Source organism: Lissotriton vulgaris, chromosome 8 (genome assembly GCF_964263255.1).
Source record: "Lissotriton vulgaris chromosome 8, aLisVul1.2, whole genome shotgun sequence".
NCBI lineage: Eukaryota > Metazoa > Chordata > Amphibia > Caudata > Salamandridae > Lissotriton > Lissotriton vulgaris.
Window position 1 is genome coordinate 980,118,478 of NC_141696.1, and position 24,623 is coordinate 980,143,100.

At 42.6% G+C, this 24,623-nt stretch overlaps 1 protein-coding gene across 2 annotated transcripts in view; it reads right to left on the reverse strand.

The window, feature by feature from the left end:
• Window positions 1-24,623, reverse strand: part of SLAIN1 (SLAIN family member 1) — a 181,130-nt gene that overhangs the window by 4,396 nt on the left and 152,111 nt on the right. For both annotated transcript variants that reach the window (XM_086934825.1, XM_086934824.1), the window contains 4 exons: window positions 23,273-23,422; window positions 14,079-14,423; window positions 9,466-9,642; window positions 4,989-5,262 (listed from right to left, as the gene is read on the reverse strand). In XM_086934825.1, the coding sequence (XP_086790951.1) occupies window positions 4,989-5,262; window positions 9,466-9,642; window positions 14,079-14,423; window positions 23,273-23,422 (946 nt within the window). The remainder of the gene's footprint in view (window positions 1-4,988; window positions 5,263-9,465; window positions 9,643-14,078; window positions 14,424-23,272; window positions 23,423-24,623) is intronic.

Consider the following 24,623-nt stretch of genomic DNA (forward strand, 5'->3'; position numbering starts at 1 on the left):
GGTGTAGTCACCCGTTCCCTTCTACCCCGAAGAGAGCATTGCCGACAGTAAAGTTTCTGAAGTTCAGGCAGTGCCGCCAGTCACCCCTTCTCCTTCGCGCAGTGGAGGAAGGAGAGCACGATTCGCCGACCCCTGGAAAGCCGGTGAGAATGGTGAAAGGCAGTGCTGCAGGCGCACAGGAGAAGAACAGTGAGGCGGCCCGCCTCATGATCAAAGGCACAAAGTAAAACGCCCGTAAAAGCAGGAAGGTGTCAGGCGAGCGCACCATCCCACCCAAACTTGAATGCCACCATAAAAGGAAGACTTAGGTGGTCAAGGAGAGAGCATCCAGCAGCGTAGCATGTGTGCTGAAGAGCAGCCGGAGATAGTGAGTGCGTGTCTGGCAGGCACAAAAGAGTAGGCCACGCCACTTCGGCCTGCTGTGTGGTCCCAATGCAGTCGGAGCAACAAGACTGCAGGGGAGCGGCAGGAGCAGCCGCGAGAGTAAAGCAGGCCGAATAGAAAACGACCTGCCCGGAGAAGTACCTGCATTTGCTCTTTGAGCTGCATACTCTGAGGAGTGCCTGCACAAGGCCAAAGCAGTGAAATGCTACCGGGTAGAAGCGCAAGGTAAATGAAGCAGGAGAAAGAAGTGCCCCTGTTGTGTGAAAAATAAAGGCAATCTGTTAAAAGTAAAACAGAGAGAAAATAAGTATAGCACCTACCATGCTTGGAGTGCCTGCACTGCGTGAGTGAGCAATCCAGGGCACCGGCAGACATCAAAGAGAGAAGGAGAAAAGAACGAAGAATCGGTCCGGAGAAGCCTGGGTCCACTCAAGGAAATGAAGTGGTGCTGCCATCTTGTGGTGGATGAGCAGTACTGCACCAGTTTCCCAGGTGAAACACAGAGGTTTGCCTGGAAAACTAGAAAAGGCTACACAGGCAGAGAAAATGCAAAAGGATGGTGCCCAGCAAGAATGCCTACGAGCTGCAATAGTCATAAACACATAAATATAGACGAAATCAAATCTATATTTAGAATGACATGTCCAGCCGGACAGAGGTCCTTCAAGTTTTACTTGATAAACAATGTTTCAGAATAACACAAAGATACCTTCCACAAGAGCCCTGTGTGGTACACAAGCCTGTGCCCAACACTTGCAGGGTGTTTACAGTTGGTGGAAAGTTAGAAGGGTTTTTAAGGCAAACAAGCGTTGTTCTGTTCAAATGTTAATTATACAGAAAATGTCAAACTTAACTCGACCACTAGTCGCGATATAGGCACGTAATTCAACCTACTCCACGTCCTACCGCCGACTTCAATTGTGCACCATCGCATTAGGCACCAATAATCACAACACCCACTTCGACTAATAGCTTGCGGACCTGAATCCAGACTACGTCCACTGTCGAGGTCCAGAATGCACGACCGCAATAGGCACCAACAATCATCCTTGGCACAGAACGCCGACTAGTCTGTTTCACTTCGACCTCAAACCCTTACCCCACCGCGTTGCTACCACGTCCTCACCGGCCTCTCGTGGAAACTAAGCATGAGCGAATTTTGCGGATCTCGCGTTCGCGAATTTTGCGGATTTGCGGATTCGCAATCCGCAAAATCCGCGAATTCCCGCGAATTAGCGGATTTTTTTTTTTTTGTGTTTGCCCGTGTTTCTGCCAGTTCGCGAGGGTTTTTACAATTTCGCAATTTGCGAACTTACCTGTCGGGTCGCAAGTTTTGCGAACTTGTTGTTTCTACGTGTCCAGCCTGTTTGGGACACTCTTCTTCATCACTGCCACTCTCTGTCACCACTGCCACTCTCTGACTACTCATGCCACCCTCTGGCCCACCCATGCCACCCTCTGTTTCATCACCACACCCTCTGGTTGTCCAGTGTACATTATTTTCGGCAAAGCAAAGCACACCTTCCCTGCCTCAAGTGACCTGAATTAATTTGGGGCTGATTAATGTGTCACAGAATATTTTTTTAGCTGGCACCTGCTTCCTTAGTGCGCCCTGATTAGTGATCTTTTGCACTTGCTAAGTGCTTTCATTGTTGCAAAATTAGTTACAACACCTGCCCTGCCCCAACTGACAATAATGAATTAGGGGCTGATTAATGGATTTTAACTTCCAGCCTGGCTCCTGCTTGTCTCCCTTAGCTGTAATTCAGGACCTTTGTGGCATATGTGTAACTATTCTGAGGTTCAGAGCAGGGTCACATAATAGTTTCAACTGGCAACTGAACTCTGGAGGGGCCCCTCAGGAAGCACTACAGGAAATGGCTACTAATGATGAGCCTGAACTTTTGAACCTGGTAAGTAGTTACTTTCAGTTTTGCTAAGATCGTATTTCTGCAATTTTGCACTTATTCGCGGGGCGCGAACTCACGCGAACAGTGCGAGCAGTGCGAGCAAAATCCGCTGCTCGCGGATTTGCGGATTTTGCGGGAGATTCGCGAATCTCGCGGATTGCGGATTTCCCGAAAATCCGCAAAATCCGCGAGCGGAACGGATTTTCCGCCCATGCCTAGTGGAAACCCTGTAACACCTTCACCATGGTAACGGTTGTATGCACATTGCACAAGGAGTCACTTGTTCCGAACTAATTAGTGCTCTGTTCTTAAAGTTTGTATTTTCCTTTCTTTTCCTTTCAGGCATTTTTTGAGGTTTAGCGATAAAGGCAATTATTGTTTTGTCCTGATGATGGTCCCCATGACTGCTTAGGGGGACCGAAACGCCGTCGACTTGCTTTAGCACCTTATACGCATATTTGATTGCTAATTTGATGTAATGGTGCTGTTTGACATTTTCTGTATAATTAACGTTTGAACAGAACAACGCTTGTTTTCCTTAAAAACCCGTCTAACTTTCCACCAACTGTAAACACCCCGCAAGTGTTGGGCACAGGCTTGTGTACCACACAGGGCTCTTGTGGAAGGTATCTTTGTGTCATTCTGAAACATTTTTATCAAGTAAAACTTGAAGGACCTCTGTCCGGCTGGACATGTCATTCTAAACATAGATTTGATTTCGTCTAAATGTATTGGTTTTAAATTCGAATGTGCATGCGACCACTGTTGTTTGAATAAGTATGTTCCCCGAGGTCCCCTGCTGACTGAATTGGGGCCCCTTGTTGTTTTCAATATATATGCAATAGTCTTAAAGCCACAGGAAGTGAATGGGAAGGCATCAAGGAGAACCACTGCGGTATCCCCGAACAAAGGATTGTGCCACTGAGAAGTCCCAAGAGGAAGTACAAGTTCTGCTGACAGAACATATCTGAGACGGGTCCACAGGAAAGATGAGACCGTCCAATGAAAGTTGCCAAGATGAAGTACAAGTCCTACTGATTGTTGCAATGTCTACTCCACTGCTAGTATAGAAATAAGTCAGCATCAACGTCATATTGGGGAAGGTTGTTATCAGCCTCTAAATAATCTTCTTATGTGTGGCCATGGTTCGTATTAGGTATCTAGAACCCATGACGAGTTGACCTTGTCATGAGAACTGAAGAGGTTAGAAAGTGTTGGAGCCAAACATCTCCTCTATCGGGGCAAAATTTGCCCATGAGAAAGTGCTGTGCCAGGGAACCCTGACGCGTGCCCGAACTTTGGCTTTTGCCACATTAAGAATTTCATTTGGCAGTTTTGCCCTAGCAGCCTGTTCGGCTAAATGGGCACTGTCTCCATTGAAGGAAGGTTCCATTGAAAGGGTGGTAGTGGTGCCTTGGCAAACCCAACTACTTCTTGGGCACTGGGACGAGAGAACAAACAGATACAATGTCAGGATGCATCTGGGCCATCGGAGTAGCCAACCATACAGTAAAGTCCTCCACCTTGGATAAGGCAACGAAGAGGATACTGAAGTCATCATAAACAAAGCCAGCACAGACTGCCAGAAGAACTCAATATACACAAGATTTGCTGATGGACTTAGATTTCAGGTCTCATGTTCTTTAATGTCAAGGTGTTATCCAATGACGAGGAAGTGTCCTTTATCAGGAAACACCACCAGCACTCTAAATGGTCACAAGAATAGTACCATTTTCCGAAGGAAGAATAGGACTTCTTCCCCGAAAACAGAGAGTGCCTGAGGAAAGAGAACTATTTGGAGATAACTCTCTGACAGGTGAATCTCCCTGCAGGCCTAGGTGAACAAAAACTGATCCTCCTGCTCTGTGATAAGATTCAGATGCCTGGAGGCCTAGAATTACCAGGCCGCAGGGTGATATTTCCAACACAGAAACCAAATACAGTTGTCATGTGGGTCTGAGAACATCATTTTGTGGCAACTGTGACAGGACTTAAACCCTGAAACTTTGGGAGGACACAGTTGACCTATAGTTTAAGGAGGAATTTCGATGGTGAGAGACTGAGCGAGAGCTCCTGGCTCACGTTCTGAGGCACACAAAATAGAAAGAGGCACCAATTTCTAGTTGGTGCCAAATGTACTCTGGTGTCGACATCTTCAAAGGCAGAGTCACAGATAAAGTCACATGGTGCCCCCTAGCAGTGCTAGAAAAATGTTGCCGACAGACATTTTTCTGGAAAAGCCAAAGGTCTGAAAGGATCATTCTTAACGTGCGGAATTGCGGAAAGGTGTATCCATCAAAATGCATGCATTTTGGGAAGAGAAAGGAAAGGCAGCACCTTTTCTATTGATGTCTGTGCGTTTAGACTGCCAGAACTCTGGGACAGATCTGAACATGGTATGTGCAATCGGAAAATTGAATGGGGTCTTTATATTAATAATAATATGTATATAACCACAGTTGTCCCTTTAATGCCTCCACCAATAGGTACATAATATAACTTCACCAAAATGAGAAAAAAAACATATTTACAAATAAGTGCTTCAATTGTTTTTTCATTACTGGTACCACACAAGAGAGTTAAATGGATTATGGAGTATTACATGACCGCATACATTTCTTATGCTCAACCAAGTCAGAGCACCATAAATGAGAAATTAATTACTGAAAATGAATAGAAATAGCTATATATTACCTGCGGGGGGGCTGTGCGATTTTGGTCCGAGGTATGCTACTGCCCAGTGCCGGTCTTGGAAGACCACTGCGCGCTACACTTGTTTGGATGGGTGTCTTGTTTGGCATAGGGATACCACTGCTAGAGTGAAACTGGTGGCTGCCAGAGACAGGAATACTGCTGCTGCCTTGAATCGTAGGGCTCACGTAGGCCGTGGCTTTAAGAGGTTGTCTTGTGGGTACTGGAAAATGCCCCACGCTGTGTGTTCTATGCTGAAGTTGTCCTGGAGCTGGAACTAGAAAATTGTAGGAGAAAATTAAAAAAAAAAATACAAATCTGAATATGATCAGCAACACCTCTCAAACAACAAAATGTTCTAGGCTACCAAATACTTCATTAAATATTACCCTGTTGGGAACTTATTATACCATACTGGCTTAATCTATCTTTCTGTGAGATGCATTTACAGTCCTAAATTTGTGTCCGTGGTTGTAGGTGGTCAGAACTTATTTTTGGGACCAGGATTTCTTATTCATCATAAGACTTTGGTCAAGAATGAGAGAGAAAAAGGCAGAAAAGGGAGAGGTGGAGAAACAGGAAAAGGCCACTATGGGATAAAGCAGGGACTAAAGAGAGCCTATAACATTTAGATAAAGAAACAGGAAGTGTAGATTGATGGATGAAAAAGGAATGACGTGGAATGAATATGGGAATCAAACAACAGGAGAACACCCATATACTCAGTTGAGACCTGTGTGATGAATGTATGCAACACAAACAACGTCTCAACGGTAATATTTGGAAGACCATTGGTAAAATAAGCACATTTTAGTTGCAAAAAAGAAGAACAGGGAGACTCAAAGGGTTTAAGAGAGGTGCAAGAAGCATTCTGTATTTCGAACAGGTATGAACAAGAGAACAGTATCAGCACTGTTTACAATTTAAGCAAGCGTAACCCGAAAAGAACTTGTGCACATAAGTGCTCGTAAAACATAAGGTGAACGGTGCAAGTGACAAGTGGCACAGCGGAGAGTGGCGCAGGACAGACATTAACAATATTTACAAGATAATTTTCGGTTCACGAGTAGTTGTGTACAGAAATTAAATTACAATTCGGTGAACCATAGATTCGCACCAAGATTTGCGCTGGGAGGTCAATGGCTTTTCGTTGTGTAGTAAATTAAGGTCATCTTCAGGACTAGGTTACAGTTTTTTCATGCTGATCTGGATGTAGAACCAGAAATGGAAAGAATGGATCTTGGAGGGTAAAATAGATGTCAGGGGCCTTGGTGCAGCACTGGCCTGGGCGCACCAGAGAGATAATCAGGGAGCTGGAGGGACTTAGAGTCCTGGTTCATTGTGGGAATCCGGCTTCGTGTAGTTTAACTGGTATTTTAGGGCATGGTGTCAGTAGATCAGGGGTCTGAGCACCGGAGTCGTGTGGAGGGCGCAGGCGACTAGAGGTGAAAACGATCCTGGGAAGGAAATTTCGATTTAGAACCCATCGTTCTACTCAATGGGCGGGGAACCATCGCCAGCGTGAGTCCGCAAAAGGGGAATAAATATAGGCTTGGATTTTTAAGAACATTATTGGGCCGCTGCAACTTTTTTATATAATGAAAGCTCTAATCATTTTAAAATACCTGAAGCACGGGACAAGAAAAGCAAAAAAGTGCAGATGATGAACAAATCAAACATTCCTCCCCAGTCATAGATCTGGGTTTAATCTATTATTTTTGTGCTCACCATACCACACCACCCTAGTTTGGACCCAACCATAAGCAAACCAGTCTTGACCCAGCTCTACATGGGAACAGTCCAACCCTAACTTACAGGCTAGGTCCTCCCTGGACAAGCTTGAATCTAGTGGCACAGTGACCACGGGGCACACGCCAGGGTGGCGGTCACATCCTAATTGCACAGGAGGGACCTCCGCAGGCCATGCACAGGTTCCCTCCTACTCTGGGGTCGCGGACGGACGCAAGTCCGTCCGCGATCCTAATGAGCCCCTAATGTTGTTTTTCTCTGGCAGAAGTGAAGATGGGAAGGAGGGCAGTCATTAACCAACATCGGTTTTTAGGTTTGGCTTGACAATGCAACTGTCACCTGACCTTTTAACCTACACCTATATTATTTTAATGCTGTTTACTTCCACACAAATACATATCTATATGCAAGCTATTTACTTGTGATACTTCACATTACCATAAAGCAATCCTTTAAAGCAAGACCTATTGGCATTGCCAATGCTTGTCTTTGGATATGTGCAGGTTTTTTTGTTTTTCAAGATGGTGGGGATGTAGGCATATGGCTTGCTATGTGATTAGGCCTATAAAGTGGACCAAAATTTCGGTGCTGGTCATATAAGGAAGCTTAAAACTGAAGAGATTCCTTGGGATTGATTTTCTCATATGAATGATCAGCCTGACTGCAGCAAGCATAACAGTGGGAAGAGTTAGGCAGGACAGATAGATCAGTTAGAGGAGCATTCCTGTACTCTAGAAACAATCACTAATGCCTGAATGGAAGATTCTAAGTCATGTTCTGAGTGAGGTTCTACTGTTAAGGTAGATTCCATTTAAATTTGGCACCTTTGGTGATTTCCTTGCTGTAGAGGTCCAGATTAAGATATTTGTTAAATCTGAAACCTAGAGATTTTGCAGATTTTGTAATCTTAAGGAAGACATATAGAGGGTGTAGTTTAGCAACTCAACCTTTGAGTAGCTTAGTAATGATGAATGATTAGTCTCCTAAGTATAAAGCTCATCTTGGAAGTCGAGGAGCTCCTATCAAATAGACACTAGGCTGAAGTGTCAATGTTCCATTGATCTGCAGGTACAGCGGTGTATCGTCCACGTCCTGGTGGAAGTCGATTCTAGTGCTAGAGAAAATATCACCTAAGGCACAACACAACAGTTGAACAGTAAATTAACAAGCATGAAGCTCAGAAACTCCCAAAGAAACATTTATGGAGTGCTATGAAATTACCTATTTTAATGTGTCTTCTAAGCACTTTAATACTGTGACACTGATACCCATAGTTTGGCATAAAGTGTGTCAGAGGATGTTGTGATTTGTCAAATTGAAGGCTGAGGACATGACCAAGAGTAGTACCATGCAATGTTTGCCCTATGAGTACATCATCTATGATGTTGCGCATAGCAGTGTCTGGGTGACAATGCATTTCGTTATAATTTGTTAATTCCACCCATTTTTAGGTATAGCATTTGAGACCTCTTGTATGTACTTTATTATATACTTCGTGGGCTCTGGAGATTAGCCCTAGGACTTGCTGCTTCCGCTTAGGGACTTTTTTTTCTGTTCAACTGCCTCTATTTAACTATCTTGATAGAAAGCGACCAGCAGAGGTCAGTAAAATACCAGAATTGCTTTCTGCTGAGGGACTTTCTATTTTAAATTTTTCTGGCATCTGCCTCTATTTAACTTTCTTGATAGAAAACGACCAGCAAAGGTCACCAGAATCAGACCATAGAAAGAGTCTTCCACGAGCACCCGTAGACAATAATGGTTTTTTAAAATCTTGTATTTTCAGTGATATGAACACAGAAGGCCCTGATTTGATATAAAAAACAGAGCTTTGGACTATACCATTTCCTGCTGAAAGGTAATATTTCTCTCCATATGTTCTCATACCTGGGGTGTCACGCAGTTTGGTGCTTACTTTCCCTCCATGTTAAAGAACAGTAGATGTTTCAGCACCCAGGCTAATGTGCTGCATAGCTGAATATATATAAGGTCACAAAGGCGAGACTGATTGCATTGACAATGCTTGTTATATGTTGTGGCTAAGCATGGCCCATCTAGGGTACAACTAAAAACACGCCATGAGTATGTTTCCTGGCAAGGTATGTTGGCAGCAGATCTGAGAAGAAGGGTGAGGCTATAGCTTGTGAAAGCTGGTCCCAAGTCAGATTTAGAAATGTTACCAAACAAGGTTCATGCTGGAGAGGGAGCGTACGGGGGTACGGGGAACACGCTCAGGTGTTGACTGGAGTACATGCATGGTACTTAATGTCATTCCTAATCTTCTGGATTGTGTGTGAAGTGAAAGACGACCCCCCATCAGGCAAGTGTAAAAAAGCAGGGGGGGGGTGCAAATGGGTGACCTTATGTGCATTTGCTGGATGCCCGGAGGGCAAAGAGCAAAAAAGAAAAAAAGGAATGAGTCAACAAGTAAGAATTAATTGAATTGACATAGTGACCCTTGGCTGGAGAAAAGAACAAGAGACACAACATAGGAAGTGTAGGGACAATATAGTGAATCAATCTTAAGACCATACAAAGGAATCACAATTGACTGTGAAGAGTGATTTGGAGCCAGCAGAGAAGGGAAGATAGATATGAGAAGTGATCAGGAGCTTGAAAAGAAGCAGGGAATGGGGTCTTGAAAATAAGAAAGGTATTAAAGGCAGGCTGAAGGACAAAAAGATTTAGAGGAGATTATTTGAATATGCAAAGCAAAGGAACAAATACTTACTGCTCGATTGTAATCTTGAAATCCCATTAGCAGCGCCATGCAAATTGGAATCAAAGCTCTGGCTGTTCCTTACAGTGATGGGCGAGACAATGGTGGCTGTGGGGCTGTTGCTACTGCAGCTGATGTTACTGGTTACTGGAATACGAGCTAAATTAGGCATGCTTCTCCGAAGCTTGTCTGCAACAAGCAAAGACAGTGTGAGAATCTACATGCATTACAGGAGGCAGAAGATCAGATTATTCACAGTCGATTTCGATGCATGGCAAATAGTTTCAATGCCATACAAAGCAATCCTCCATAATAGGAATTTTAGCAGAAATTCAAGTTAATTATTCATAGATTTAGCATAGCTTACCTGGAAGATTTCGCATGACTTTCATTTCCTGCTGAGACAAGGTAGCAGTACTACAAATGTATGCACTATATGCTATATCAGAAAGGAGGGACATGGAAAAAAACTGCAATACATGCATAGAACACGAATACAAATCCTACAAAATTAAAGAATGGATTAAATGAAGGCAACTGGGACAAAAATATATATTTTTTCTTTTTTACTGAAACGTTAACCAAATGGGTTCATGTTTGCCTTGCAATTATACTCAATGAAAAACAAACGTAATACACCTCGGAATCAATCACCCAGAATTTGAACAGATGTACTTAGCACGTGTGACTATGACTCGGCCAAAGTGCTCGTGCTTTCCTAAAGAAGCAAACACCTAAAAAGTGGTGTTCAAAATATTAAGATGAATGTGTTCGTCAGACTGAGGCTACCTATTTTGTTCCCTAGGTAAAACATCTATATTATTTCAGCAAAAGATCTGTGGTCTGTATGTCCCAGAGAAGACATATCAAGTGAAGGTGTTGGTGCCTTTCGGGTTAATTAGATGATTGATGTATTCTCAAAAAATTACCTATTGTAAATTTAGGCACGTGGCTAAGGATCATTTACCTTCCTATTGCTGAAAACTCATTGGTAAAGTACATCTTGGAAGGTTATTCTCAGGGGCGTAGCTAGAGCTTGTGGCACCCGGGGCTATCCCTCAGATTGCCGCCCCTCGATGAGCAGTATGGCTTAGAAACAAAGCTTTTTTCACAAAGACGTGCTCGCAAAACAGCAACATCTTATGTAGGAAAGCGGCAAAAAAATATATTGCGAAAACAAGCTATCATTGCGGAGAAGTGAACAGCTACGTTATAGTAGCCACAAAGCACATCACAATTCACACAGACCTTGGCTAACAGGGCTACGTCGCCAATTAAACCGTCATCAGATTAACCAGCTGGAAAAGCACTTCCGGAATGGGCTGCATTGGACCATTCAGCAGCCCCCATCTGGCCCTCAGCCAAAGAATGGTGGAACATGTAATCACCAGGCGATAGAATGCTCTTCAACAGCGTATCTCATACAAGTTACATTAGAGATTAAAACAATTAGATAATTTATCAAAACACCTCCTCTGATACTTTTCTTCCATGTTGGGTGCATTAGCCTCTCACTTGTGCTCATTAGTTATACACGAGTTAGCACCTTTAGGGGAAGGGTACCGAAATAGAAAATACACATTACTCATTAGTTCCCATTAGGTGCCAGGAAGTCTATTACAAACACATACCGGTCCCAGTGCTTAATTTGTAAAAGAATAAGAGCCAGGGCTCAAACTTTACCACAGACAAACTCGGCCGGAGTCATGGAACGTTGGGATACTAAATACAAAGACTGCAACTCTTGATTCTACCTCAAGCCTCTTTAATCCACCACCAGACACTCCCTGCCTCTACATCTCACTTGTACAAGTTACTTTTCTTCCTTACTCTCTCTTTTTGTCATTGTTTTTCTCTTCCTCGTTCTTTCTCCCTTCTGTGTTTTTCCTCTCCGAGGCTCGGGTTCAAAGTTTGTTTAGGTAAATTAAATGTTGGTCCCCTAAAATCAGTGTTGATGTTTGTTGGCTTCACCTGGCAACCCCCACATCTGATTAAGCACTAGCAACACATTCTGTTAGGGAGGCAGCAATATGATGACTTCTGACCTCAGCATCCCATATCTGCCCTTAACGGAAGGAGAGCAGTTGGAACATGTCACTTTCCAGCCCAGCTGCTGCACATGGTAGAAACAGGGCTACAAATTAAAACAGTTCACAGGGCATGCATGCTTTTAGGGTCCCCACTCCAATGTACTAGGAGTGTTTGCAAATAATAGTATTTTCTAGGTTTTCATATGGGTTTTATATTGCATGATAAAAAAATATATCATTTTCACTGCACGTTTTATTTTTTCTAAAAAAATTAATTAATTCATAGAACCCGCTCTGTCTCCAAAGTTAAAAAGACAGCCTTAACTGTGCAACTACTTCTTTTAAATGAAAGCTGTAATGCATTTTAAATGTTTCATTTTTGTGGGATCGAAACGTAGAAGAAGTATACCTAAAAGAATCTGATTTAAATAGCTTTTACCTCATGGAAAATGGTACAAATGGCTTTGTGTCTGTTACAATGTTCCCTTTAGGAAACTACATAGTAGATTGGATTTCTATATTTGGTATATAATATTAAGAGATTTGTCATTACAATAGGTGAGTGTATATATACATTGTTATAACATGGATTAGAATTAAACATTCCCCTAAAATGATACTACTCCGACAAACTGCTGGTGTAAATGTAAAAAAGCGAATGATAGGAAAGATCCCGGGCTCCCTCTAGCACCCACTCACAATAATTCTGGGTTTTTTTTAAATCGGGGAACAAACACACACACACACAGACCTACCTTTTCCATATTCTACAGAACCATCATAGTCACGACTGCCTGACCCATGTGCCTGAGCCTTTGCTTTGCCAAATATGGAAGTCTTTAAGCAAGCAGCAAGGGTCTCACTCACGCCGATAATGTTCTGTCTCCAGCCAGTTTTATTTCTAGCAGCGAGGAGTGCGCACTTTTAATTTGCTCTTCCTTGTGTTGCGCCTTTCCAGAAACCTTCATCCTACACCTGCGCAGTTCCAGCTTGCCTTGCCCCAGCTCAGCTACGGGAGCCTGGTGGCAGGCCTCGGACAAAATTATTAGATCTGTGTCTGCAAAATTAATTCATCATGACGGACTGCATAACAAGTAACCATGCTGACATCAGTAACGTGAAGGCAGTTTTATCAGGCCTGGACGGGCCACGGGCAGCCGCGGCACTGGATGTCCGTTGCGGCCGCCATTATCATTTATTTGGGGACAACTGTGTTCATTCCCAATTAAATTATAAAGGCCGCCGTGGCCGCATCAGACCTTCAGTTCCACGCGGCCGCCTCTAAAATAGTGCCGCCCGGGGCGGACCACCCCCCCCCTCGCACCCCCTTAGCTACGCAGCTGGTTATTCTTGATTAAACCCACAATCATACTGGAGTCAAAAAAATTAGCGAGAGATCAGAAAAAACATTTGCCGGCTTCAAACTATGTCATATCACATAAACGCATTTTCACAGATGCTTTTTTTTAATGGAGTTTTATATAGCACCAACTTGACCCGAAGGTATTGGGTGTCAGAGCGCTTTACACGAGCACCAGTTGCGTTACATGAGGACACATTCATTTTTGTTAGGCACGGGGAGATTCAGTGATTTGCCTAGAATCACAGGATGTTCAGCGTCATTGCATAGACTCAAACCCCGTTCCCCAAATTCAAGGTCGACCGCCCTAGCCGTTAGGCCAACTCCTCTCCCCAAACGCTTGCTCTTCGATCTAGGTTGTGTGAAAATGGAAGCCAAATGCACTTAGTCTACTTGCACCCTGATTTGTAAGAGGAAAGGTGAGGTATATTGAAACCAATGTTCAGATTGTTGGGTATTCCATATTTTTAGAAAGTTGTTGGTTCTTGCTTTAATGGAATTAATATCTATGTATTGGCAAGGGCTATTACAGTTTTAGATATTAGGACAAAAGGTTCTAAGTCATTGTCAGCAAATTTAATGAAAATTAGGTAATATTGTGATGGCCTGGTATATAGTTTGATCAGATAATGTAATGCTTGTTTTACATCTAAAGAGGATAGTAAATGTTGAACGTGCAATACCTAATAATATTTTTTGAGATATTTTGCAACCATAAACCTTGAAACATTAATGGCTCAATGATTTCTGAAATGGAGAACACAATGGGCAAGTTTAAGGAAGCTTATTGGCTATGGACTGAGCAAGAGAGTCTCGGACACATGCTAGGAATGGAGTACTTTGTAATTTTTTTATTTGGCTTCTCGTGCCATTTGCCATCGGACTCGGTCCACTACTAGGCAAACTGACTGATGCATTTGAACATCTATGAGGAATTGGCACTTTTACCAAATTAAAAACGTGAATTTTTTCAGGCTTTAGACAACTTTAGAAATAATTTCTTCAATCATACTAATATATGCATGCAACACATATAGCCAGTAATTTTGAGATGGGCAGTACGGCTCGGTATCACGGATTTCCAAGAGAAACGTTTTTTTGTCTAATTTAACTTGATATGAGACAAAACATTCAGCATAGGTGAGATTACGTACGCCCTGACACATACTTCATGTGTCTCTCTGCTAAGACATCCATTTTTTTTAATTAAATCTGAAGCATAAAATCAAATTTACCTCCAATGGTCCGGTTGGGTAGTTGTTCGGAGGTTTGGGATTGAGGAGAATAATTGTACTGCTGCTGAAAACTGCTTAGATGCAAATAGGGGGAACTGGGGCTTCTTCTGCATTCCCGGATACTGGAAAAAGTCTGGGAGTGAGGAATCCCCCTCTGTAGGGTGCAACGGGCCAGTCTAGGTTGTGGAGGTGGCAAGTTATCAAACTCTTCCTCTTCGTCTTCAAGACTATATCGATCAGACTCTTGGTCACTGTTACATGTCCCTTTCTTGGCAGAATGTAATGATATACTAGAGCTGTATCTGGATATCGATGCTGAAGAAGAAGCATAGTCTTGCCGTAGACCTGTAAAATAAATTGACACATGTGTTATGCAATGCGTGATTGCAGCACGAAGTAAGTACTTTACAATGCGCTGTGGATTTGTTATTGAATGACCAGAGGTTGGACCTGAGTGCATTGCATTGTATTGTATTGTAATTGCGTTGCATTGAATGAAGCACTCCAGTTTGACAATTTAGATAATGTTTCACTTAAGAAGGCACATTGTATTTGATCATGAATAAATATACCTTAAAGAAAATTATCTTTAAAAACAAACTTTCATAAATTTTTGCTCATCCTAGCAAACAGGCTATGAAACAAAATAACACAGGTAAGTTCATCAAACATATATCAGTTGTTATTAAAAATGTAAGACTTCTAAGAAGCATTGCAGAATGTGGTTGCATATAGTGATCTCTCAGGATTCAATCAAATCAGAATCTGTGCCCTGTGAGGCTTCAGGTCTGCAAGTTCTGGTTTTATATGCCCCAGCTGAAAACGACTCTAGCTGCAAAAGTTATGTATGTAGTAGCTTTGAAAAGTCGAGTTTTGTTAAACAAAGAACGGCTTTTGCAAACTACTTGGGTGACTGCATGTTTGTAAGTTTCCTCAATTTGTGGATTAAACCGTGGCACCATAACAATGGTCCGTATTGCCGCTGAGGAGAAGGGGCTTGCAGTTGAAAGCAGGATTGAACACAGGTCACAGAATTGTTCTATGATTAAGTCTGGAGTGCCATACACCAGGTCCTGAAAGCACCGTAGGGAAATAAGGCACAGAGAAGGGCCGAGTCCAAGGGGGGCTAGGGCATGCATACTGGAAGCCAAGGAGGTCAGTCAGAGGAGGCAGGGTGAATACACTACTGACAAATCCCAGGGGCAAGTAGGATAGTGGGAGACAAGGGCCACCAGATCGCTCGAAAGTGAAGCCCAATGGGGTTCAGATGCATAGTTTGTCATCAGTAGGGTTCGAGTCGGGTGTACACGCAGGTACACGGCGTCCCCCCCACTCTTTTCACGGGGTGGATGCCGCCCCCCCCCCCCCCGCCAAGAAGTTGGGCCCCACTGAAATATGCTAAACTTGTCCCGGTGCAATTTTCAGACACCTGGACACATTCAGCAGCACCTGCACGAATAGTGCGCAGAGGGTTAAGATTTACATTTTGCACTATTTTATTTCTTTTATAGCGCTCCGTTGTGACGTCATGGGGTCATTCGCATATTGTCTTCCTTGCACGGTCCCCCCACTTCTTTTTATAGGACTTGGGCCCTGATCATCAGTCAGGAAACAGATCGCCAAGACCACAAGGGTTAAAAAGGAAGGGATGAGAAAAGATGCAGTGAAAAACTCACCAGGTTTTTTCTCTTGTACAAAGCAGAAAAGCATTCCAATGTGTGGACTAGCAAGAGCACCCTATATCATCGAGATTGAGGTCAGACGCTGCATGAGGGCAGCTTAGAGGGAAGACAGAATGCCTTCCACATACCAGGGCTGCTGCTGTGGGTGAGGTGGGGGGGATTTACTAACGCACAATACATTCTGTGTTAATAATGGCCAGAAAAAATTGAATTTTTCAATTATATCAGTGGCGGAGATGTGACATAAATGCAATAGGCGACTGAAAGAAAAAGTATACAAAACATCAAGAAGGTTGACAAAAAAAGCAAGCAGTGGATTTGAAACCGCCAAAGTCATCATCTGAGGTAGACAGTAGATGCCCAGAGGAGGAGAAAAGCTACGTTTAGTCTCAGGCTACTGAAGAGCACTACAGGCATAGGTCATGATGAAGAAATTGAAAATATTAGCAAGAATGGTGTGACAAAATGTATTATATCAAAAGGAGGTCGTGATGAATAACTGTATAGTGGATAAGAACACGCCAGATGCCTCAGAAGGGGAGTAAGTAAAAGAACATGTTTATGACAAAGATCATGACCGTGATGAGATACAATGTACTGAAGTATATGGGAGTAGGAGTGCAAAGGAGAACGAGAAGAAGCCAAGGGGCAAAAGACATATAGAAAATGATAAGAGATGGAAATTAAGCCATTATGGAAAGACAGGAAAGACCGAGGGAGAAGCAAGAGTGCAACCGGTCCTGCGAGTGGCAAGCGGCAAAGAAATAGATGGTACGTGAGGAACATAGAAACAGCATCAGTGGGATTGCAGAAGACAGAAAGTAGGGAGCGATGGGAGAATGCACACAGATGCACGATGCAGGAAATGGAAAGCAACAAAGATGGAACAGAAAAGAGAGATATAAAGGCAAGATACATACAAGAAGGGAAGCGAAAATGATGTAAAGGGAAAAAGAGAGGTAGGAGGAAAATGTGGAGTTTGTAATGAGTAGACGCTAGAGTTTCATTGAATACAAATGCAGCAAAAGAAATTATGGGGCAAAAGACAAGGAGGAACTACGGGTCAGAGGAGTGTAGAACAGTGGCAGGAAGGTGAAGGAGTCAAAAGAGAATTTAAACAATAGCAGTGGATAAGGAAACAGTAAAGCAGACGTATAGCTTGTGTTCAAAGCAGTAGTAGTAATGGCAGGGAAAATGTGGCCAAAAGTGACACCCAACTCATGATGTTAGTATGTTTATACTAATTAGAAAATAATGCCTAATTTAGACATTATTTAGTTAGCATGGCCAGGCCGAAGGCATCTTGCACTGACATCTATTCTTATGTGCAAAAAGAAATGTGCGCTTTTATTTGATGTAAACAAGTTTTTCCATGTGTATGTGTGCTGTGTGTTTTTCCATTTCCATTTAAGAAAATTAGTGGAATAGAAGCCTAATCCATGGCCTCTGCATTAACAAATTGTATTAGTTTGTGTTTCTCTTGAGGAAGCCATGTTCAGTATGTTTTTGTCTTTGTAACGTTTCAGGACCTTTGCTCAAGTCTTTCTTAGGGTACATTCATTAATTGAACTGTCTATTGTATTTCTATATTATATAAATGTCATCTCATTTCCTTCTTTTCCTATGCCCACCTCGTTCCTTAATAGACAGTAGAAGTAGGTGTTACTACATGTATCTTTTTGGGGTATCTTATATATTATGTTTGTTGACTTTATAGAATGATACATTGCTAGTTCAACCCAATTATGTCAAAATCTCACCACTGTATGTGACTGGCTTCTTTCTGGGTTTCCTTAGAAGTCAGACTCTATGCTAGTCTGGGTATTGATATAAGACTTCGAGCTTTCCTTGCCTTTAAACTGTGGAGACCATGCCAGTTCTCTTTTTGGACTATACTTAGTTCTGACTGCTTGCTTTCTTTGGAGGTTGACCTTATGTTGATCCTCTCACAATATTTGATTTTGATTTACTATTGACCCATTGATTGTTATTGATGAATTAACTTATTTTTGCCTTTTGTAATGCTGTTACATTTGAATAAACCTCTAAGCTTAAATGATATGCCTTGGACTAAGTTTTATAAAGACTCAGATAGTCCCATTCCTACGTATCGACTTAATTATTTGATTGGTGCATCGAAAATGCAGACGTTCTGGACTCAAAAGTGAAACGAATGAAGGATATTAGGGAATTATCTGGCTACTTCTCTGGGGCATGACTGACTCAAAGGATATCATAGTTAATCCTTTTAATAAGTATTGCCACTGTCTTCGCATACACAGGAATTAGTTACTACTATCAGCTCATTAAATTGCCTAGTACCCCCCGTTCAGACTGATTTTCAGGGGTAATAGAGGTGAACCTTCTAGGCCAATAGGGGTGAACCTTCTAGGCCTTTGGGGACAGGAAATCCTGATTGAGCAGTATATACATGACTTGCAAAAAGTAGAATGCCCTGGCAAGTTTGTTTTTGTAAAAGGTATACAAACTAATTTTCATTCTTATTAGGGGAATGAACATATTCATTTTAATATGCTCTGAATCCTAAACCACTCTGTAATTGAATTATTCTCTGCTTATGCACGGGGACAATGATTACATTCCTTGGTGCATTCCACAAATCAATAGCCATGTGAAGGTCCCACTTTTCTGGTGTCTGAGTTATGAAAATGTGGTACCTGCCAGACTTTGACTTTTTCTGCAGGGATGACTGGGCACATATGGGGATTGCATTTTACTTGATATCAAGAGACCGGTGATGTTGGCAGTACAGGGCACAAGGGATGACGGGCAGCAGTCGAGATATATACCCAAGACTGCCTATTGAGATGGCCATTTGTGGGTAGATGGAAAGGTGAGCAGCAAGTGCAGGGTGGAGGAACACAGGTCTGGCATGCTTAAACTTTTGAACGTAATGTTAAAATGTTACTAAAGCACACAGTCACCTAGAAATTGTGTGCTATTGATAAATGGGATCAGACTGCAGACAAAAGGAGGAAGGTTGAAATGGGGAAAAAATAAAGTCTTCGAGTGCTTGCAAAAGGCCGGTTAATGTGAAACAAGAAGTTCATCGGTCAAGTGATTCCACTGCTTAATATCAAGATGGGAGAAAGAGCCTCCACCAATGCGACCAATTGATTTGACGGCCTTGCTTCAAGATGTGATGTTGTGCATGAAGGTCAGGGCTTAATGGCAACAATCCCTTGAAAAAAAGATGGGGCATCCAAAAGATGGATTACACCGACCATAAATGGTTGGCAGTCACTTGAAGAAATAATGCGGCAACTGAGGGTGTAGGCACATGGAACTCACAATCATCAAGCACTAGTGAAGTTGAGGTATTAGCAGGGCACAGGTAAACAAACATCACATCACTGGTACTGATAAGATGACTGATGCAAGGGTCCAGGCACCAGCCACGGCCCGTGGAGGGAGTTGCGGTGGGGCAGAGAAGCGGGGAAGGTGCAGGGTGGGGGGTGCTAAAAAACGGTATATGGATCATTGGAGGTAAGTAAACAATGTAATTAATAAAAAGAATTTCGTAGCGTGCGCTGCATCGCAAACGCATTTTGCGATGCAGGGCACGCTACAAAATTCGTTTTTATTAATTAAATTGTTTACTTGCCTCCAATTATCCATATGCCAGTTTTTAGCAACCCCCACCCTGCCCCTCCCCACCCACCTCTCTGCCCCACCGCAACTCCCTTCACGGGCCACGGCTGGGACGGAGATCAGGTGGAGCACCACTTCGCAGCACCTGGTCTGGTCTGACCTCCTCATGGCCCTGTGCTTTCGGTGCACTCTGTGTATGGCTAACCAGGGTAGGTTTCTTCTACGTTTTCATGGTATAAAACTTACTTTAGAGTGGAGACAGACAAAGACTCAGACTCAGGACCTCACCTTCCTCTCCTGTGGTGTGCAGCATTTCTACAAGTAAACAGTGAACACTAGATATGCTGGAGGGGACAGTTTCTATCCAGTTTCAGAGATAATTTTTTTAGTACAATTGTTTAGTTAATGAATGAATCACAGTGAAGAACATTTTGCTTCTGGTTAGCCCCTGCTCCATTAAACCTTTAAAAGTTTAAACAGTCCCTTTCCTTTTGTAAATTAATGAATGGAGGAAAACATCTGCAAAACACATAATACAGGGGATAATGAGGCTGTTCAAGCCTTTTAATGAGGTGTGTATCCCTGGCTATGCCTCCAGGCCATAGTCACTGTCTGAGTGTTATTCTCCTGCTAGGCTACACCTTAACCTGCTGGAATCTGTTCAGTTTCAGTCACTTGTTTACAAATGTTCACACCTCCAGAGGATGATTCAGTCACATACACACTAGACTTCAAAATGAATTCCCAAGTGAAGGGCATTAGAGAGCATGCAGTTGCGGCTATTACTATCCATATGGATCATTATATTAATGTAGACACTACATACACGTCCACAACATAGGTATCTCAACTTGCACATTACCCAAGGATGAGGACCTACTGAAAATTCAATCATAAAGAATGAAGGGGTTCAGTCATGACACAATACAAAATCATACAAGGATTGTCTGTAGGGAATTTTCAAGTCGAAAAGGATATACACCACTACTATGATCTGCTGTCACCAACCATTTGTAGTGTCGTAAACTTATCTCAGAGACAGTAGTCTCCAATGAAAAAACAAGTACCAAATTAGGTGTACTAGCACTTCGTTGGTAGGCAACATGCCATAACATGAACAGCACTGGTGCAAGAGTCTAGCGGCACAGGCGTCCTGCACCAGAAAATACACAAGGTCTGCCAAAAAGATAAAATGGGGGGAAAGTAGGCTGCCAAGTAGACAGAAAGATGAAGCCCCTGCATATATAAACCAACTGGATGTTGGCTCTGGACATAAGGTCACATTTTTTTTTGTGAAGAGAGCCTCCTAAATGGTTCACACCAGTGGCTTAACATTCGTCCCCACAGTGCGGGGTGGGGGGACGGTGCTCCAGGGGACCCCCTCAGCACAGTACACTGACACGGTGAACAACCTTTACAACAAAACTTTTACAACGCAGTGCCTTTACAACGCGGTATTTACAACGAAAACCATTACAACGCATTGCGCTGGGGGGCGCACTAGGATGGGAATAAGTTTAATTTACTATCCAACACCTTCCCTAGTGTCCACGGGGACTGAAGTTGGAATAGTAAATTAAACTATTCACTATCCAGCACCCCAAAGTGCTATGCGTTGTAAAGGTTTGCGATGTAAAAACCGCGTTGTAAAGGCATGCGTGGTTAAAGTATGCGTTGTAACATCATACATCCCACTGACACGGTCTGGGACCAAAGTGGTATATGGTGGGCCGACTGAAGGCCTCCATGTACTTTGCAGGGGACCCCTCTCAAGTTTCGTTGTGCCACTGGTTCACACAAATGGCAATAGGTTCAGACATGACATCATGTAAACAAAAGCAATTATGAGTGGTTTCAGTACAATAAAATCTTTAGAAAACAAAGATAATCATTATTTAGCTTGGCAAAAAAATCACAATAAATGACTAGAGAAAGACTGAGGAGAAATGGACTGTACTGGCAACAGATCTCAACGCAGTTCTATTTGGAGGTGGCAGCATGTGGTCTAACATGCAATTGTTGTAAGCGCAGTGATGATTATGCAAGACATGAGTGCAAAGGAAAAACAGGACCAAAAAAATATTGGTCAGAAGGATGTGCAAAAAAAGTGAGCGTGGCGCCAAAAAGTCAAGTTTTGCAAACACCAGGACAGAAAAGAAAAGGCCTCCTAGTGTGCGACTATTTAAAGGACCAATTTAGTTTCCAACAACATTTATGGATAAATTGCGATAAAGATAATTGAGAGGATGTTTTTTTTTCATAGAAAGTATGAGTCGGTGTTTCAGATTTCTTTTCAATGGCCTTAGAGAAACATATGGCAGCAATGTATAGGTCACTAAGGCATCACCCACAGGCGTTGCAACCAAAGACAAGGGAATAACACTGTTTATGGAGGTGGGTCTACTTGGCAAACTACCTCTGGAACATTTCCTTTTTGACCTGGACCCTAACTAAAAGCAGGTACAATTCTGGATGAAACATCACTCGTATTACAAGGATGGCAACACACTCAAGCATTACATTGATACATTTGAATATTTTAAGTTGTAATGCCCTATGCCGCAGATATCAAAATTGATTTCTGGTAAAGCCGATTACCCAGAGAGAAGATTCCCAATTCATTCGTTTTTCAGCTAAATTAAGCATTTCCTTGGATAAATGACTGCCTCTGTGTGATGTGCCACTTTGTTTTTGAGTAGGTCGGCAAATTGTTTCAACAGAGATGGTGGGTTGAAAACTAAAAGGATGGTTTTGTTGCATTACCTTGATGATTTCTTGTTTGTGGGCAGGCCAAAGACTAATGCAGAGAACAGGATGGGGCATACCACAGAACTGATAGATTGCCCTATGCACCCGAAGGAAGCAAACACCTGCTTGGTTCAGTTACAATGCATTTTACCATTTGCAGTTCCTTATAATTAGAACATTCTACTTAAATTCATGCAGACAGCCTTTATATCCATGTAGGTTTAGGCGTAACCAGAATAACTGTTAGTCTTCTGGGTTAGATGCACTAGTCTTCGAGACAAGATCTCTTCTTTTATCTGCAGTGATCTTGTGGTTAACATGGGATCAACTCTAACACATCAAAAAACAATCCTCAAACAAGTAGAGACCACCATCAAGTGCAAGGTAGATTCAAGCTCATCTAGGTAAACACAACACTCCTCACAAAAGCTACAAAGCCTCACTTGTGAGGTCATACTAGGAAACACAGCATGATTTCACTGAGGAAATAATGATGATGAAAATGTAAAGTACAAACACCAGAAATTAAGGGTACCAATCAGTAGTGTGCTGCCCTTGTGCCCCCGCGCGAGGACCCTCTGTCATGTCAAGGCTCGCGCTGCCCTGGCTCGAGCTGTGACGCAATGCTGCCCGTGTAAATTGCTGCAACTGGTGGAATATGAATAAGATTGTGAGGGTTCATACCCAGGTGCACGACAACTCGCCACTAAGCTTGGATGCTGGCGAAGGAAGTCAGCATCTGCTGTACCCAGTACCTCTGGCGCTGACAACGTCCCCATAAGCACTCCTTGAAGGAGCGAGAGGGACATCAGATTCAGGTGAGCTTTCTCTTTTTATCTCTCTCTATCTCTCTCTCTCTCTCTCTCTTTCTCTTCGCTCTCTCAGCACTCTGTGGGATCTGAGATTTTCGAAGAAAGTTCCTGCTTACAACTACTGTTGGCTCTGAAGTCATTACTACACAATTGTACATGAATCTATTATATAGCAACGCTATTTCAACATAGTTCAAGATCTGCTTTGTCTCTAAAGGAGTGTCAGCAGGTATATATGCTATAAAAGTTTCATACTCTCGTGGGTGATAGTGTGCTTTAGAAATCCACCTAACATAAAATATAAACACAAAATCCACATACACACACAATCGCCACATACTTTCTTCTTGAAGTCGAGCCATGATTTGGACATCCGTAAGATCCTGGAGTTTGTATCCCATGGTGATGGTGTCATCCTCCATCTCGGAAGTGCTGAGTTCACTGTCTATTGATGACTGAGGGCTCAAAGGGGATCCCCTGGACGTGTAACCTGTTGAAGGGCACAGATTCTTAGTTGGAATGTCAAAACGAAACATGTTTACACACAAGTTATATCTCAAAGAAGATATGCAAATTTACATACCATTATCAGCATCCAGAGAGTTATCAGCTGCCCCAATCCTTCATAAGATCAAAACATCGATATATGATGAATAATACAGGGTAAAAGGAATGGCACCTAAAATGTCTCATGCTACCTCGGTGGCCCGTGGCTGGCTGGACTGTAGGCTCTTTCCCCTAAATTCATAATTTGGCCTTTTAGTAGGGAAATTTGTATTCTGACGAGTAGAAGCTCACATTAATGTTTATTGTCTACAATTCGAACATTGGAAAGCAAAATTTAATTATCTTTTGCTTTTGTTATACTGTTATACAAGAGATGCCTTATTTTCTAATTTTCCAGTCTTGGTGAGCTAATGGTTTGCTTCCTCTGGGGAAATATCCAATTATCTTGTATACATTGCATGCCAGTGAACGTTTGGCTCTGCAGAGGTTTAAAGCATTCCTACACAAGAATGAGGATTGGGATGGTTTTTTCATGAGATGGCACGGGTGAATGATGCACGTGGCTTGTCATTTTTTCCCCTATATACCTGTGAGTCCCTCTTAAACCTTTGGCGGCCTTTTCCAATGGAGTATCCAACCCCTTGAAGGCATTCCTTCAAGGGGTTGGAACTCCTACATCAAGGATAAGAGTTTGCTGAGTGCATAAGAGATGGGTCTAAGGTTCTGGATGACAGTGGGCCGCTGCACTGACGAGTGCAGTTCCAACCACAACACTACATTTACATGGGTTTAGTACACCAGATTTCGATTTGGAGAATCTATATATTTGGTCACCGCTCTTTTACTTCACTTTCAGCCGGCGCAGCACGTCGATTGGACATGGTTGTGCAAAGGACACTTTGACCCGCTTCTCCATACCTTAAAATTGCTTTTACAAATTAGTGAGAATCAATGGGCTGCCAGTATGTGGATAAGATGTGCATGCAATTAACAGCAAAGAGACACATTTGCAATGCATTGAAAGAACAGAGAAGTACCCGTCAATCCCAGGGTTAGTAAATTTGCAACACTGGGCTTCAGAAAAGGTTAAAGCAGTCCCCATCACAACAGTACAAGTAAACTAAAAATACCCATGAAGATCTAGTGCTTTTACATCCCTCCAACCGATAGGACTTAATAGACAG